The sequence below is a fragment of the Podarcis erhardii genome (assembly GCF_964252035.2).
Source record: "Podarcis erhardii genome assembly, chromosome: 2".
Taxonomy (NCBI): domain Eukaryota; kingdom Metazoa; phylum Chordata; class Lepidosauria; order Squamata; family Lacertidae; genus Podarcis; species Podarcis erhardii.
In genome coordinates, this window is record NC_138498.1 from 63906923 (window position 1) to 63922391 (window position 15469).

The window sequence follows — 15469 nt, forward strand, 5'->3', positions numbered from 1 at the left end:
CCGTTTACCTTCCTGCCAGAGCGGTACCTATTTCTCTACCTGCACTTTGACATGCTTTCGAACTGCTAGGTTGGCAGGAGCAGGGACCAAGCAACGGGAAATCACCCCGTCGTCGGGATTCGAACCGCTAACCTTCTGATCGGCAAGTCCTAGGCTCTGTGATTTAACCCACAGCGTAGGTTGTAGAAAGTACTCATGGGGTAAAAGAAGATGACAAGGGGACGGGGCCCAGTGCACAGGAAGTCAAACCCTTGCCAGAGCCAGAGGAGCCCCTGCCCCCATGAACATGTTGGGTCCTGAGGTGGAATGAACAGCGGGCAGGGCACTCCAGGAAGCAGAGGCAGGCCAGGGCCTAAAGAGGCAGGCCAGTTCACTAGCTGGCCAGGTGGGGAAGGAGGCTTGTGATTCCGCAACTGGAGCAAGCTGAGAGCAGGTGAGGATGAAGCCCAGATGCTACAACCAGCAGGCACATTATAATAAGACAGCAGAGCTTAGGTGCCATGTCTGCTCAACTGCCGTGATGGACCTTGTCTTGTGCTCTCCTGGACCACCACAGGTTTCTACTTTGGTCTTTGATTGACCCTGAACTTCGTTTCCTGGCAGTCAGCCTTTGACTTTGGATCTCAGACTGTGGACTTTGCAGATGCTGATTGACCCTTGCATTTTGGACTGAATCGGCCAGGGGATCAGGACAATAAGTCACACTTGCTCAGCTAGAACCTTTCACTGGATTGTGTTTACATTGGACAGTCACTGCACTGAAATGGGGCCTGCGTCTCCCTTGCAGTGCTGGGCCCTAACATATGTCAACCAGATGCGCTCCAGATGCTTTGGACTCCATCTCCCATCAGCCCCAGCCAGGTGTGATTGGTGAAGTCTATTTCAAAACATCTTGTGGGTACCATGCTCGTTACCAGTGTTAACTGATTTATTACAGGACCTTTGTAGACTGGAGTCCACATTAGCAGATAAATCCTCTACATTCGGCTAGTGTCTTTAACTAGCAGGTTTGAAAGTATGTTGGCGTCTAGGGGATCATATTGAAGATTTCCAGATACTGAAGGGTAAAACTTCAGTGCCTGCGTATCAGCTTGCATCATCACATGACCAGCAAAAGCCAAATAATGCAAAATAGGCAAAGATATGCTTGATTTGTACAACAGATGTAGCTCAGACGTTTGAGCTTCTCTTGGTACAGAACTGATTTTGTAAACAAATCCCCAAATACTTTCATCTCTAAAATAACACACTACTTGTTGCGTGGCTTCTTCTTGCATCCTGTGATGTGCAACTCTCTCATCCATAACAGTGATATTAGTTTTTTTAAAAAAATAATTTTTATTAATTTTCAACAAACAAAAATACAAACAAAAAATATAACCTGACTTCCCCAAACCTCCCCTTCGCTGCATCCTTATTTTATCAATTTTTTTAGCATTCTTTCATCCAATTCTTAAATATAATTCTTATTAAAGTTTATCAAACTCAAATTTTACAACTGTAATTCCTTGTGTCTAATCCCTTGACATCTTAGCATTCCATAATATTACAAACGTCCTTAAGATAAATTTTAAATTTTTCCCAGTCCTCTTCCACCGACTTTCTCCTCTGGTCTCGAATTCTGCCGGTCATCTCCGCCAACCCCATAAATTCAGTCACCTTGGTCTGCCATTCTTCCAGAGTAGGTAGTTCTTGCGTCTTCCAATACTTTGCCAGGAGGATTCTTGCTGCTGTAGTTGCATACATAAAAAAGGTTCTATCTTTCTTTGGAATTGTTTGGCCAACCATGCCCAAGAGAAAGGCCTCCGGTTTCTTTACAAAAGTCCATTTAAGGATTTTCTTAATTTCATTATAGATCATTTCCCAGTAAGCCTTAATCTTAGGGCAGGTCCACCAAAGATGATAAAAAGTTCCTTCACATTCATTACATTTCCAGCACTTGTTGTTGGGCAAATGATATATCTTTGCCATAACAGTGATATTAGGTCACAAGCACTCTTGACAAGAATATTTGTAGAGCAGTGTTACATGTAGTTTTAATGAAATTGGGTGAGTAGGAAGAGTGGGAGAGGGCGAGTCAACCTTCCACCTACAATACCTTTGGTATTCATCTCCTGCCCCCACCACCCCCCAGCTTATGAAACTAGATGTGCAAACATTGTGGTGTGAACACACCCCACAATGGCACACACGCCTGTATTCTGAAGTGAAGTGGCATCACCACTGTCATGGGGGATTGATTGATTGATTGATTGATTGAATGCTTGCTTTCCCTGGTTTGGTCCCCAAGTAGGAAATGGGAGAAACCATTGTCTGAAGCCCCAGAGAGCCACTGCCATTCTGTGTGGACAATAAGAACATAAGAGCCTGCTGGATGAAGTCAACAGCCCATCTAGTCCAGCATCCTGTTCTTACAGTGGCCAATGAGATGCCTGTGGGAAACCAGCAAGCAGGATTCGAGCACATGAATCCTTCAAGATCAAAAGGAAATAGGAGTTCTGCCCTGTAACAATCCTGTGCTGAATGTGTACAAAAATATACATTCTTTTTATTTCTCTTATTTAGCTACTTCTGGTGGAAATTTTAGTACCTCACCTCTTTTTAAAAATGACCTATTTGCTTAGGAAGCATTGGAACACAACTGCGAAACAAGCTACTGCTCTCTCATAACAAAGGCAGAAGTACAGTTTGAGCCTTTTGTGAAGCATTTTCTACCTAGCAACTCTAAACATCAGGAAGTAGCCAATTTCTGATTGGCTAGAATACTGGTTATCATTTCCCCTTTTCTATTTCTTAGGTTTCCACATAAAACCACAAAAGAAAATGAGGAAGAAAGTCTTTATTTCCAAGTTCCTTTTCCACGAAATGATGCACAAAAAGAGATCATGAAAATGGAAGACATTTCAAAGAATGAGTTAGCAGTCATTAATCCAGGGACCAGATGAATAAGGGCTGGTAGGCAGAATGAGGATTTTGGGTTTCATGAAAAAGCTTGTTTTGTTGGCATCTGTCTGTCTCAAGAGACAATGTTGTGTGCTTCGGGGGCGAAGTCAAACTGCTGCATTAGCAGCACCCAAGTGACCTGTCTGGGCTGCAAGCCTGGGCAGTGTGTGTGAGGTTGTGGGCTGCCCAGAAGACCACTCTCTTGACCTCGCTGATAGCGGAGCAATACATCTGACACCAGCTTGGCTGCAGTTGTCAGGTGGCGGCGTACAATGTGCCATCCAACCACCTTAGGGGCTCCACTCCATACTTATGTAGGGTTTACTCCAGGCTTCCTCAACCTCGGCCCTCCATGTTTTGAGACTACAATTCCCATCATCCCCAACCACTGGTCCTGCTAGCTAGGCATCATGGGAGTTGTAGGCCAAAAAAACCTCTGGAGGGCTGAGGTTGAGGAAGTCTGGTTTACTCCTTAGCCTTTTTCTCTCTCAATGATGTCCCACAAAACTGTGGAGCCATTTATTTATTATTACATTATTAATACCAAGGAGATAAGCATTGCTTCAAGTGTCAAAATAACTTGACTGCCCTTAGGTACAGGGCAGCAGCTCAATTTGGAGAGAAGGCGGTGCCATTTGCTGTACTGCCTCAGGCAGTAAAATGTTTTGGGCTTGCTCTGAGAATACGCTTTTGCCCCTTGCATATTCTCATCAGCCTAAATACAGAGCCTAAATACAGAAGTAGACCTCAGCTACATGCAAGGTCCTGTGACATTTTATGTATTGTTTCTCCCGAGTCAGGAAGAAACTAGCCTGCCACCCAAACCATGCTGTGGAACCAAAACCTGTTTTGAAGAAAACGCTTAAAACACTCAGAACTGTACAGCCCATAATATAAAAAGGGAAATAACCCAAGGCAGAGGTACAGTCCAAAATGGCAATAGCTCCTTTCTGCTTTTACAGGCCATTTGGTTATCAATAATATTGTTGCTACAACTTGGACACAGTTGGTATCCAGAAAAGGTCCAGCATTCATTTGGCATGATGGAACTAGAGAGACTATTGAGCCAGGCATGGCCTGACTGAAACAATAATGTAATAATTTATTATTTATACCCTGTCCATCTGGCTGGGTTTTCCCAGCCACTCTGGGCAGCTCCCAACAGATTAAAAACACGCTAAAACATCAAACGTTTAAAACTTCCCTAAGTAACGCTGCAACCATTTAAAAATATTATTTTCTAAGTTCTTGCTCTGAAAGCCTCCATCCTCAGACACCAAGGGGTAGTAGCCTGAGATATGCCCTATTCTACAGTGGCTCCTGGCCTGTGGAGCACCAATCCTAATTTTCGATGTAAAGTTAAAACTTATTTGCCTGGGATTTTAATTATGTTTAATTTTAGTACCATGATTTATTTTTTTAAAAAACAAAACCCTGCTGCTTTCTCATTTCATGCCTGTTTATATTAATGCAATTAGTTTCTGAACAGTTTTGTGCCTGTTTTAGTGGAAGCTGCCTTGTGATTTTTTAGCAAAATTAAAAGAGACAGGATATAAATAAGTGCAGTGTTAATAAGAATGTGAGCTATGACAAAGTCCTTATTTTTGCTGGTGCTCATTCCAGCACTATTTAAACCAACCCCGTGGAGAATTTGCACAGGTAAACACTTCTCACACAATTGCTTCTCCCTAGTTCTTGACAAAAAGACAAATACTGCAATGCTATCCACTTACATGGGAGTAAATGTCATTGAAAGCAGCGAGTTACTTCTGAGAAAACAAGCTTGGGATTTCTGTGCAGCAATAATGCAATGTAAATGAAAATTCTCAATTCAGACCCACAGCTCTACCATGGTAAATCTGTATTGACGATATGCATGTGACAATGCACTAGTGAATACAAAATAATCTGAAAAAATGAAAAGCTAAGGTGCATCTAAAAAGGCAGATGGGGAAGAATCAAATTATTCCTTTCATACAGATTTAAATGTTTTTCTAAATGGATCCCTGAAAGGTGTATGTAGCAAGTTAAGATGAGTCCAGAATTCTGTTATACAAAATCAAAAGAACACATTGCTAGCCTATTGCATCTAAAACCAAACAGTGCTTTGGGGGAAGTGGCTGTCCAGGGTTGTGTGTGTTTTTTTAAAAGTTCAATCTATATATGGAATTGAGATGCTTTGTCTCTACTTTTATCCACCACCTTCAAAATTGTCCTTAGACTGTAGCAAGATTTTTTATTTTTGCTAAGTAGTATTGAGTAGCTTCATAGAAAAATAACTCAGTGGAGAAGTGATACAACAGAAATCTCATGGAAGCTGTTAATGCACAGAAAAACTCCCCAAAAGAGACTGCTTTTCATGTAAGTAATTAGTGAGAAAAGGTCCAACTCAAGGATGTACTTCTAAGGACACCAGCGGTGACTAGAGTTGAATAAGAAAAGAACAAATGAGAGCAAAGGTTTATTGGAAAGCTTTAATGATGAAAGATAACAGCTACTGTTTACAGACGGCGACCACGGCGACCACCCTTTCTGCGAGTGCTGTCTGAAGGGATAGGGGTGACATCCTCTGTGGAGAGAAATAAGGATTTCACATTCAGAAGACTTTCTTGCATACACAGGTCCCACACACACACAAAACCCTCTAAGTCACTTTTCATATGGTAAATGAAACAATTTTCCAATGCAGAAGGCTGGTGGTCAAAATCTAAGAACCCAATTTACTGCAGGATCGTAAGTCAGCCTGAGAAGCTGTACTACCAATTTACAGCAACTGTATTTTAGGATGTGAAAGTCTAAGTTCAGACAAGTCTGCAGAGACTTTAGGACTTCCACTTTACTTAATTAAGAAGGGACGACACAACTACCAGGGGAAAACATTTCATAATATCATGGTAATTACCAAAATGCAGCTTAGCACCAGTTTCAATTCTTTCTAACTAAAGGTCACAACTACTTTATGTTGGGACATCTCCTTGTCTAATCTGCAATATTTCTGTACTTCATATCTTAAACTCAGCACCTTTAGCATGTACCCCACAATCTTGAAAAGCGTTATCACAGGAAACCAAGAGGGTTTGTTTAACACCTGAGTAAGAATGGGACATTAAGAAACAGCCGTTTTCTAAAAGAGACGGTTTCCAAGGAGATGCATTCTTCAAATGCATCTTCGGTTGACAACTCACCAATGCGCCCTATCTTCATGCCAGATCGAGCCAGAGCTCTGAGGGCTGACTGGGCTCCAGGCCCAGGAGTCTTTGTTCTGCAAAGGAAAAAAATGAGGAACTACATGAAGCAGATAAGCATTTACTAACTATCTCTGATGTCCAGTAGGTCTCCACTGCATTTGTTTATATATACTGGATGGTTCTATAATTCATATGGAGGGAATAAACTGGTGACAAAGACCATTGTGGGACAAGCAGGGAGATAAGATGGCAGTTCAACTTCAAGCTTTTGGTCTAGTGGCAAATAGGGCTCTTACTGTATTTTTATAAAAGCTATGTCATTTTCAGCTAACTTCATAGGCTCACCTTTATGCTGGAAGTTGAAAGAAAAAGTGTAATGCAGGCATTTTATATTAACCAGCAGGGTTTCCCCCCTTCAATTCAGACATTTAATCTACTGGGAATGCCAATCAGTTTCTGATTCATGAAATTATGTTCTTTTTTTTTTGTCTTGGGTGCCTGCTACCCCTTGGGAATTATCCTTGCCATAATCCAGGTGGATTCTCAAGATATCTGCTGTTTGTCTTTTCTACCCTATGCAGAACTGAGAAGGCTTCCCTCTTTTTTTGCTTCTGACTGCAAGGCCTATGTCTAATGGGCATAGAATATCTCTGTTCTATTAAGGGAAATATATAGAAGCATTCAAAAGAAGTGGCTATATTAGGATTGTCATATTTAAAAAAAAAAAAAAAAAAAAAAAAACAAACCAGAACACCCCAAGGCTATATTAGATGCAACCTGATCTCACTGACAAATAATGTGGACAATACTTTTTATAAGATCATGGTGGTCCAAACTGCAACTTAGCCCATCTACAGTGGTGCCCCGCAAGACGAACGCCTCGCAAGACGGAAAACTCGCTAGACGAAAGGGTTTTCCGTTTTGGAGGCGCTTCCAAAACGAATTTCCCTATGGGCTTGCTTTGCAAGACGAAAATGTCTTGCAAGTTCCTGCGGGGTTTTTCCCCCCCCCCCTTTCCTAAGCCCTAAGCCGCATATCAGCTGATCCGCTAAAAGCCGCTAAACCGCTAATAGCGCTAATCCGCTAAGCTGTCAATGGGCTTGCTTCGCAAGACGAAAAAAACGCTATACGAAGAGCCTCACGGAACGGATTAATTTCGTCTTGCGAGGCACCACTGTAAATGCAAAGCTTATTTAGGTAAGAGAAAAGCAACCAAATATCCTCAAAGATATTAAGCCAACCAATATATGCATTCAGTGCCAAGAGGGTATCCTCTCTGCTCCCTCCCCCCCCCCTTGGTCTACAGAATGCTACAAAATTATATATACGGTAACATTCTCATATGGTATTCCTGCATAATGTAGACTGTTAAGAGGTGAATGCTGAATGCCTTAGATACTAATTAGTATCTGATTAATTACATTTTATAAACTCTTTGTGGGATACTCTGTGTGGGAGAGAATGACACACATACCTATTTCCACCTGTAGCCCGCAACTTGATGTGAAGGGCAGTGATTCCCAGCTCCTTGCATCTCTGAGCTACATCCTGGGCAGCCAGCATAGCAGCATAAGGAGAAGACTCGTCCCTGTCAGCCTTCACTTTCATGCCACCAGTTACTCGGCAGATTGTTTCCCTGAGAAAGAAGGAACAGAGAGATTATTTGAGGAACCCCAAGTCTAGTCTCACTTTCACAGGAGATGCTTACAGGGTAAGCAGATAAATTGTATTCTTGGCTTCTTTGCCAAATTGTTTTTAAAATATGGAAGCAACAACTTCCAAACCTTACCGCATCTACTGCTGCCCACAAGTCCTAAATCCTAGCAGACAAGACACAGAACCAGTCACACAAAATTTAGCTTTCCCTTATGTCCCCACTTACTCCAGTATGCCTGAACAGCTTATAGCAGGTCATGGGGAACTGGTGGCCCTCCACTGTGTTGGATTCTAACTCCCACAAGCCCCAGCCAGGCAGCATAGCCAATGGTATTTGTAGTTCAGAAACACCTGGAGGCCCACATTGTTTCCCGAGTCCTGACTTACAGGATTTTAAACTAAGAGAACCTTTCTGTACCAATGTGAGTGTGTCTCTTGATTTCTGCATTTGATCAAGGGTCTGCCTGTGATGTCCAGCACTATATGTCCAGTAGATGCATTTAGGAGAATTGAGGTGTAAAAGTTTACCAAACGTCATAGACCAACCCCCCCCCCCCAATACGTCTTTCATTTTAAAAACATGTTAAAGAAAGCAGTCACGAACAGGTGCCTACTCACTTGCCAGACAGGTCAGTTACATGAACAAAAGTGTCATTGAAGGAAGCGAAGATGTGGCAGACTCCAAACACATTCTCTCCTTCAGCCACCTGTGGTCCCAGACTGATAACTTGTTCTTCCTTCTTTTCCTTGCCCTTACGAGGTGCCATTTCTGTTATAAGAAAACAACAACAAATTATGGAGGATATGGAAGGCCTTAAAGTACTGTCTCTTGGAAGGGATCTACTTATAAACCTTTATTAAATTAAAGATTCCAAGGCAAGGAAAGTAAGTAGTTCAGACCCAAGTTGCAAGCTATTTTAATAAGCAGCTACGTGGGGCTAGTTCACAGCCCTTTTTGCAGCTCTGTGAACAGAAAATCCTTTCTGTAGTGATGCCAACTTCCAGCTCAGTCAGGCAGTACAGCAGCCTTCACCAACCTTGTGCCCTACAACACCCAGCAGCCCCAGCCAGCATGGTTGTGCTGTATGGGGCAGAAGGAATCTTAGTCCAAAGCACCTTGGCACAGGTTGCAACAGAAGCACCTGTGTCTGAAGTTCCAGCTTCTAACTGCACCTCACTCCCAGCAACATCCACTCACCCTTGCAGCAACCCAGCTTTTCCTTGCCTCAGAAAACAAGGAAATCACTGCATCAGGTACTTCTCTCACACACATATACCATATTTTTCGCTCTATAACACGCATCCGACCATAACACGCACGTAGTTTTTAGAGGAGGAAAATCCGTAGGCATGCCACCCGTAGGCATTCCCTCCATAACACGCACAGACATTTCCCCTTACTTTCTAGGAGGAAAAAAGTGAGTGTTATGGTGCAAAAAATACGGTATATAAATCTGAGGGGAAGATAAAGGACATCAATATCACCATAGTTTACTAAGTTCACAGTCTTGATTAAGATATATGCAATATATTAACTAGCAGGAACAGCACCGTGAGACCAACAACAACCGGAATTGGGAGTTCTTGGAACCAAAACTTGTGCTAATTTGCACTGACTTTTCTTCAATATATTTTAATAATTCTCTTCATAAAACAGGGCATAGAAGCCAAATGACTTAAGAAAATGGTCGCCACTTTCTTTTAAAAATTATTTCAGGCCTATTAAATGAACATCCCTTCTGTAGGAGTGTGCATTTCAGTGAAATGTGTTGCTTCCACACTAATTATACTAGCTAGCAGGTTACAAAAATTAACAAACTCCTTGAATAACTTGCACAGGAATAATAATGCTAATCAAACAGCACACATTACCACAATCACATCCCTATAGGAAAAATCCTGCACTCCTTAATCAGGTATGCTTAGGCCTATAGCATGATACATTTCCCAACATCATACATGCGGCAAGATCCCCACTGCTCTTATCTGTAATATTTAGCAATATATATTCCACTGACAATCCATCAAGAAGATGGCGTAGGGGCAAATGGACCCTCAGCACTTAAGTACTTCTAAACAAAAGGGTATGTAAAAAACAGATATGTATCTTACAGCAGAGAATCCCTCCAGTCACTACATTCAACATTCAAATAAAGGGGATTATAGGCAGAATGTATGGAAACCTAGATGGCAGCGATTTTGCAGAGACAAGAATACAGCATGGCTAGTCAACATGGTAACCTCCAGGTGCTTTGTACTACAACTCCCATCAACCTCAGCTTGCATGATACGGAGCATTAGGAGGTGGAGCACAAAGTGTCTAGATGGCAGCACATTGGCTATCACTGGAATATGGAAGCAGCTTTAGCATACTTAAAAAACAAAATAAACCATGTTCCTAGCCCAAGTGACTGCAGAAGTAATCCTGAAAACTTCTTCAGGTCTGGCTGAGAATTCTCATGGCCATAGAGAATATATTAATCTATGCCATTACTATGATTTACTGTTCTTATGGTTAGAAAAGAAGGGTTAGCTGTCTCTCCTATGTACAAAGCTCAACCTGCCCCCCAATCCAGAACACAAAAATTCATTTTATAATTAAGAAGTACACTGTGGTTACGATTGGTTTAAGCAAATAATCTCCGAACACTGAACAATCCAAAAAGAGCATGCACACACACAACAGTATGTGTGTGTGGCATTCCAGGTGAAAAGAAGCAAGCACATTTCGCTCTCTAAAGCACAACTGATTTCCAGACGTCAGTCCTACGGAATTGAAGGCAAACTACTGCTAGGTAAGCGGGCTTTAGGACTGCAGCCTTTGAGGTGGAAACTTTAAAAATAGGGCTATTAAGGGCTGCAATCCTGCAGAGCTAGGCCGTGTACAGTATGTAACCTTGCAGATGCAGACGACTTCGTGATGCGTGGATCTTTTTTCTCTCAATGTAACAGGACGGCCTGAAAACACAAACATGATGCCAGACCATCTCTGATCTCACAAGGCCGCAATCAGACCCAGAAAGTTCACTTCCTAGGGATGAGGGAATTCGTGAGTTGAAACAACCTGCAGCTACTAAGTAAAGAAGCTTTTCCCACGTCAAACCATCTCAAAAGGAAGGGAGCCAGCCTGCCTACCGGAGAGCAGACTCAGCCACAGGCCCAAGCGGCGGCCCTGGGGGAACCTCTCAGCCTCGTCCACCTTGGCCTTAATGAGAACCACAACGGCCTACATCACGGAAAGCGACTCAAGCTACTGCTTCTGCTTCCTCTTAATAAAGCAAGAGGCGCGCAACTGAAACAAAAGGCGGGCTGCGCTACGAGGCTCCATCCCCGCTTTGCCCAGCCGCGCTCCTTCCCACTGCGGTGCTGCCTACCCCCGCGGACACCGGGGGCACCAGGCCCTCCCCTCCGCCGCCCTCCCCGTGCAGCCGGCGGAGGAGAGGCCAGGCAAGCCGCAGACAAATTCGGGGAGAGCCGGGTCCCCGAGGATGGGGGCGGATGGAAGTTACCCCCCTCTCTCGACACTTACTCGCACGTCTCCGCAGGCAGCAACCAACACCGGAAAGGAAGAGGCGGGCGTCGCGGGGGTCAGAGGTCACCTCGCTTCACCCGGAAGCGATACGGCTGACAAAGGCGGATCACTTCCTCGAAAGACAATCCGGCTTAATCTTTAAATGCAGATACACACACACACGGAATTTGATCGATTGGGGAAGTGATGGAAGATAGAAAAAAAGGGGGGGAAGGAAAAATAAGGCAGGAGTCGGAATGACCTATTGAAAAAGGGCGAGGGGGCAGTGATGGAAACCCTCACTAAAGATGGCGGAGCCTAGATAAAGTCCTTTCCTCAAGATGTCGGGCGGAGGCTCTGACGTCAGTGCGTTCCACCCCAGCCGCACACATAAAACGGGGGTGCGTTGTCCTCGCCTTTTGCGAGTGTCCGTGGCGAAGATGGAGGCTGCGGGGAAGGAAAGCGGGAACTGGCGCATTTATATAAACCTCAACATATTTGAAAAGGGCAGACGCAGATCGTTCATTGATTCCTCGCTGTGCGCGAGCGCAGCTCAGGTCCCTGTTGGGTAGCCGGCCTTTCTCTCTCTTGGTTCAAAGGGAGCGCGCCTTGCTTTTGACGCTCGGATATGGCTGGATATGGCCCGTTTTCCCAGTGCCGAAATGTGCTGGCTCAGCAAGTGTTTTGTCTGTGCCGAAACCCAGTCCTGAGTTTCTCTGCCCATCGGATGAAGTGCTTCTGCCGAGTGGTGCTTAGGCTCCGAAAGCAATGTTTAATTGCATATACAGCATTACGTACTTAGAAAAATGGTTGCGGCAATTACAATCGAAATGGCTACAACCGGGGGGTCCCATTTCTGCAATAACCAAAGTGTTCCCAGAAGGTGGGAAACCTGCCTCTATTCAGAGATCAGAGCTTTTCTTCCCCACAGCTGTTATCAACATTTATTATTTGCAAAAGTGCTTATATGATGGAGGTCAGAGGGTAGGGTTGCCATATTACGTATTTAAAAAAGTGAGTGAAGTTGTTGCACTTGTTTTGGGTTGTGTGCCAAAAAGCTGTACAGTGGTACCTCAGGTTGCATACGCTTCAGGTTACATACGCTTCAGGTTACAGACTCCGCTAACCCAAAAATAGTGCCTCAGGTTAAGAACTTTGCTTCAGGATGAGAACAGAAATCATGCTCCAGTGGTGCAGTAGCAACAGGTGGCCCCATTAGCTAAAGTGGTGCTTCAGGTTAAGAACAGTTTCAGGTTAAGAATGGACCTCCAGAACGAATTAAGTACTTAACCTGAGGTACCACTGTAGAACCATTGAGGATATCTGTACCTGGCCCTGCAACTAATTTCCTTTTCTGAGATGGAGACCATTTGCCATGGGTAGGCAAACTAAAGCCCAGGGGCCCAATCTGGCCCAAACGCCTTCTCAATCTGGCCCGTGGATGGTTCAGGAATCAGCTTGTTTTTACATGAGTAGAATGTTTCCTTTTATTTAAAATGCATCTCTGGGTTATTTGTGGGGCACAGGAATCCGTTCATTCCCCCCCCCCAATATAGTCTGGCCCCCCACAAGGTCTGAGGGACAGTGGACCGGCCTCCTGCTGAAAAAGTTTGCTGACCCCTGCCATTTGCACTAGTGGTAGATTATCATACTGACAGAGCAATCCATATCCCTTTTATGTTGGGCTGCTGCTGGTGGGGCGGTGACTCTCTGGTGCAGATCTCCCTTGTCTGCCTACCAACAAATGGGGCTTTCCAGAGGTGGGGCTGAATGTTCTCTGGATCTTTTGGAATGTGAGTTGACCATGCTGCTATCATGTGGCAGGGTTGAGTGAGCTGGGCCCAGTCTCTGCCTGCATCCTTCACCTGGGATGCTCAGCAGAGCTATGAAGGTGACAGTGACCCTGCTGCTCTGTAAAGCCCCACCATGCTGGGTGGGTGGAAGTGTTAGGATTGCTCCCAAAGAAGGGCCTGTGGTTTTCCTAATATGGTGCTGACACAGTCTATTAATTTACCTCCAGAAAATTGCCAGTTACAGCAGAACCTTTGGCCCTCCAGATGTTGCTGCACATACCACTGGCTATGAAAGTTGTAGTTCAGCAACATCTGGAGGACCAAAGTTCCCCATAGCTGAGTTAAAGGAATGAACTAACCTAAAGCGTGTGGGCTGTATCCAACTAAGTGCTTCTCAGACCTATTGAAATTAATGCATATGTCTTAATTTAGGTATTTTAATTTTAAGAGGTCTACCCTGAGTAGAAATGAGTTGGATGCAACCCTGTGATTTTCATAATATCACTGGTTTGACAATTGTGCAGATGCTGAAAGACAGACAAACAGAAAAAAGTTTAATTTTTATTTGTATTCATTGCAGAAGCAAAACTTGGTTAAAAAATAGTATTGCCCCAAACTGCACTAGTTTTGATTGATTGCATTTTGTTGTTTACGCATGTATGGCTTTCATTTTTGATGCATTTTGTCAGCTATCCTGTGTACATGGCTTCCATTGCATATAATACAGCTAACTTTCATGTGTTGTTTGGATCGGTCATAGTTTGTCAGCTGTGTATTTGTATAGGATTCATAGGATAGAGTTAGCTGTGTCAATGAAGCAGTGTTTGCTTCTGTACAAAATACATGATTTGTAGTTGCTAATTTGTAGTTGCTGATGAAAAATAATTAATAACTAAGCAGAATTTTAAACAGGTTTATGGTTAACCCCACCTCTTCTGCTTGCAACCCTGCTCATAGCATTACTGGTTATGAGCTCACGTGGCTTGTTTCCATCATTGTCAGGTGGAAAGTGCTGACTGTGCCTGAATGAAACACAAGGCTGTGGTTATTAAAATAGGAGTTACGTATGTGCTTTGATCTGTGGGGCGGGGGATTTCCTCTGAGACCCCCAGCAATTTTCCAAGTGGTCTGCTGGTGGTGGGGTGGGGAACTGAGGACTGCTAGTCTGGGCGCTGGGCATACGTAATATTACACAGGTCCTGCCTGCAGGCTCAACAAAAGGGAACAAAATTGGAGAAAGAAAATGTCTCACTTGCTGGGGGAGGCTAAAAGAAATCTTCAAAAGTTGCAGTTAAAAAAACACAACCCACAGTTATATAGCAATTAGCCTAAAATTGGAGGGAAAAAAGAATCAAGTGGAACATCACCAAGAGAGAAACACATGATAAAATAAGTATATTTTAAATAATTTCTTAAACACAGACAAGGAGAGAGCCAATGGCTTCATGTCTCCCTAAACCTCCCACTTGGGACATACAACAGGATTGCAAAAGTGGTGTTTGTGTGTGTGTACATAAATGCAGATCATTTTTTGTTCTACGTGCATGCACACTTGCACACATGCACTTTCTTTTGATCTTACTAAACTTAATATTCTCAAAGAAGCTGGCTTCTAAAAAGCTTCAGTTACACTGAATTATAATTCTGTCCCCATTGTACAGGCTACAACATGGATGGGGAATGTGAGTCTCTCCCTATGTTGTTGGACTGCAAGCATGGTCAGTGGTCAGGGATGATGGGAGTTGTGGTGCAACAAAATCTGGATGGCCACAGGCTCTCCACCCTTGTGCTTTGTACAACACACGTTTAGTTATGTTGCCTTTGCCCCACCCCCAGCCTACCACCACTCATGTGCATAAAACATCCCCAGCCAGCAGCCTAAATATACCCGGCTGAAAGTATAGGCCTGGAATCATGATTCCACTGAAGTCAATGAAAGATTTATTAAGCACTTCAGTAGCACCGTGATGGCAAGCAAGGCAATCCATCCATCACTACCGCCCCTCAAAATCATATCCGTCATTGATGAGGCAGCTCATGGAATCTGAAGGTGTTTTGAAATCCCTCAAGTGGAAGAAGCAGAACAAGCAGGACTCCTGGCCAAGAAGTAAATGTGCTGCAGCAGAAATCTGCAATGAGTTCCAATCTCTTTATTACCCTTTTCCTGTAAAGGAACTCAGGCAACATTTTACATCTCATTTATCTTTCAAGGAGGCTTGCCGGATGATTTTTGCAACAGGATGGGCTCTGCCACCTCTCATTCATCTGGAACGAATCTCCATCCGTTTGCATCGATTGAGAGAGAGAGATTTGCCAAATATTTCAAAGGGACCTTTCAAATATCACTCTGGAGCCTGACGTTTCCTTCACATTATGGT

General features: G+C 43.6%; 1 protein-coding gene across 1 annotated transcript; it reads right to left on the minus strand.

Annotated features, from left to right (window-relative positions):
- Window positions 1-5403: 5403 nt before the first annotated feature.
- On the minus strand, window positions 5404-11473 carry RPS14 (ribosomal protein S14). The gene is made up of 5 exons (XM_081851496.1): window positions 11317-11473; window positions 8406-8556; window positions 7606-7767; window positions 6129-6205; window positions 5404-5512 (listed from the first exon to the last, which is right to left on the minus strand). The coding sequence occupies exons 2-5, from the start codon at window positions 8552-8554 to the stop codon at window positions 5445-5447; spliced, it is 456 nt and encodes a 151-aa protein (XP_081707622.1). The 5' UTR covers window positions 8555-8556; window positions 11317-11473; the 3' UTR covers window positions 5404-5444.
- Between the last annotated feature and the right edge of the window lie 3996 nt (window positions 11474-15469).

What these genes read in the sequence shown, in the direction of transcription:
- RPS14 (XM_081851496.1), bottom strand. Translation starts at nt 8,554, where the DNA reads ATGGCACCTCGTAAGGGCAAGGAAAAGAAGGAAGAACAAGTTATCAGT. An exon ending in GTAACTGACCTGTCTGGCAA is followed by an intron (nt 7,768 to 8,405) that starts GTGAGTAGGCAC and finishes CTTCTTTCTCAG; the next exon opens with GGAAACAATCTGCCGAGTAA. An exon ending in CGGGCTACAGGTGGAAATAG is followed by an intron (nt 6,206 to 7,605) that starts GTATGTGTGTCA and finishes TTTCCTTTGCAG; the next exon opens with AACAAAGACTCCTGGGCCTG.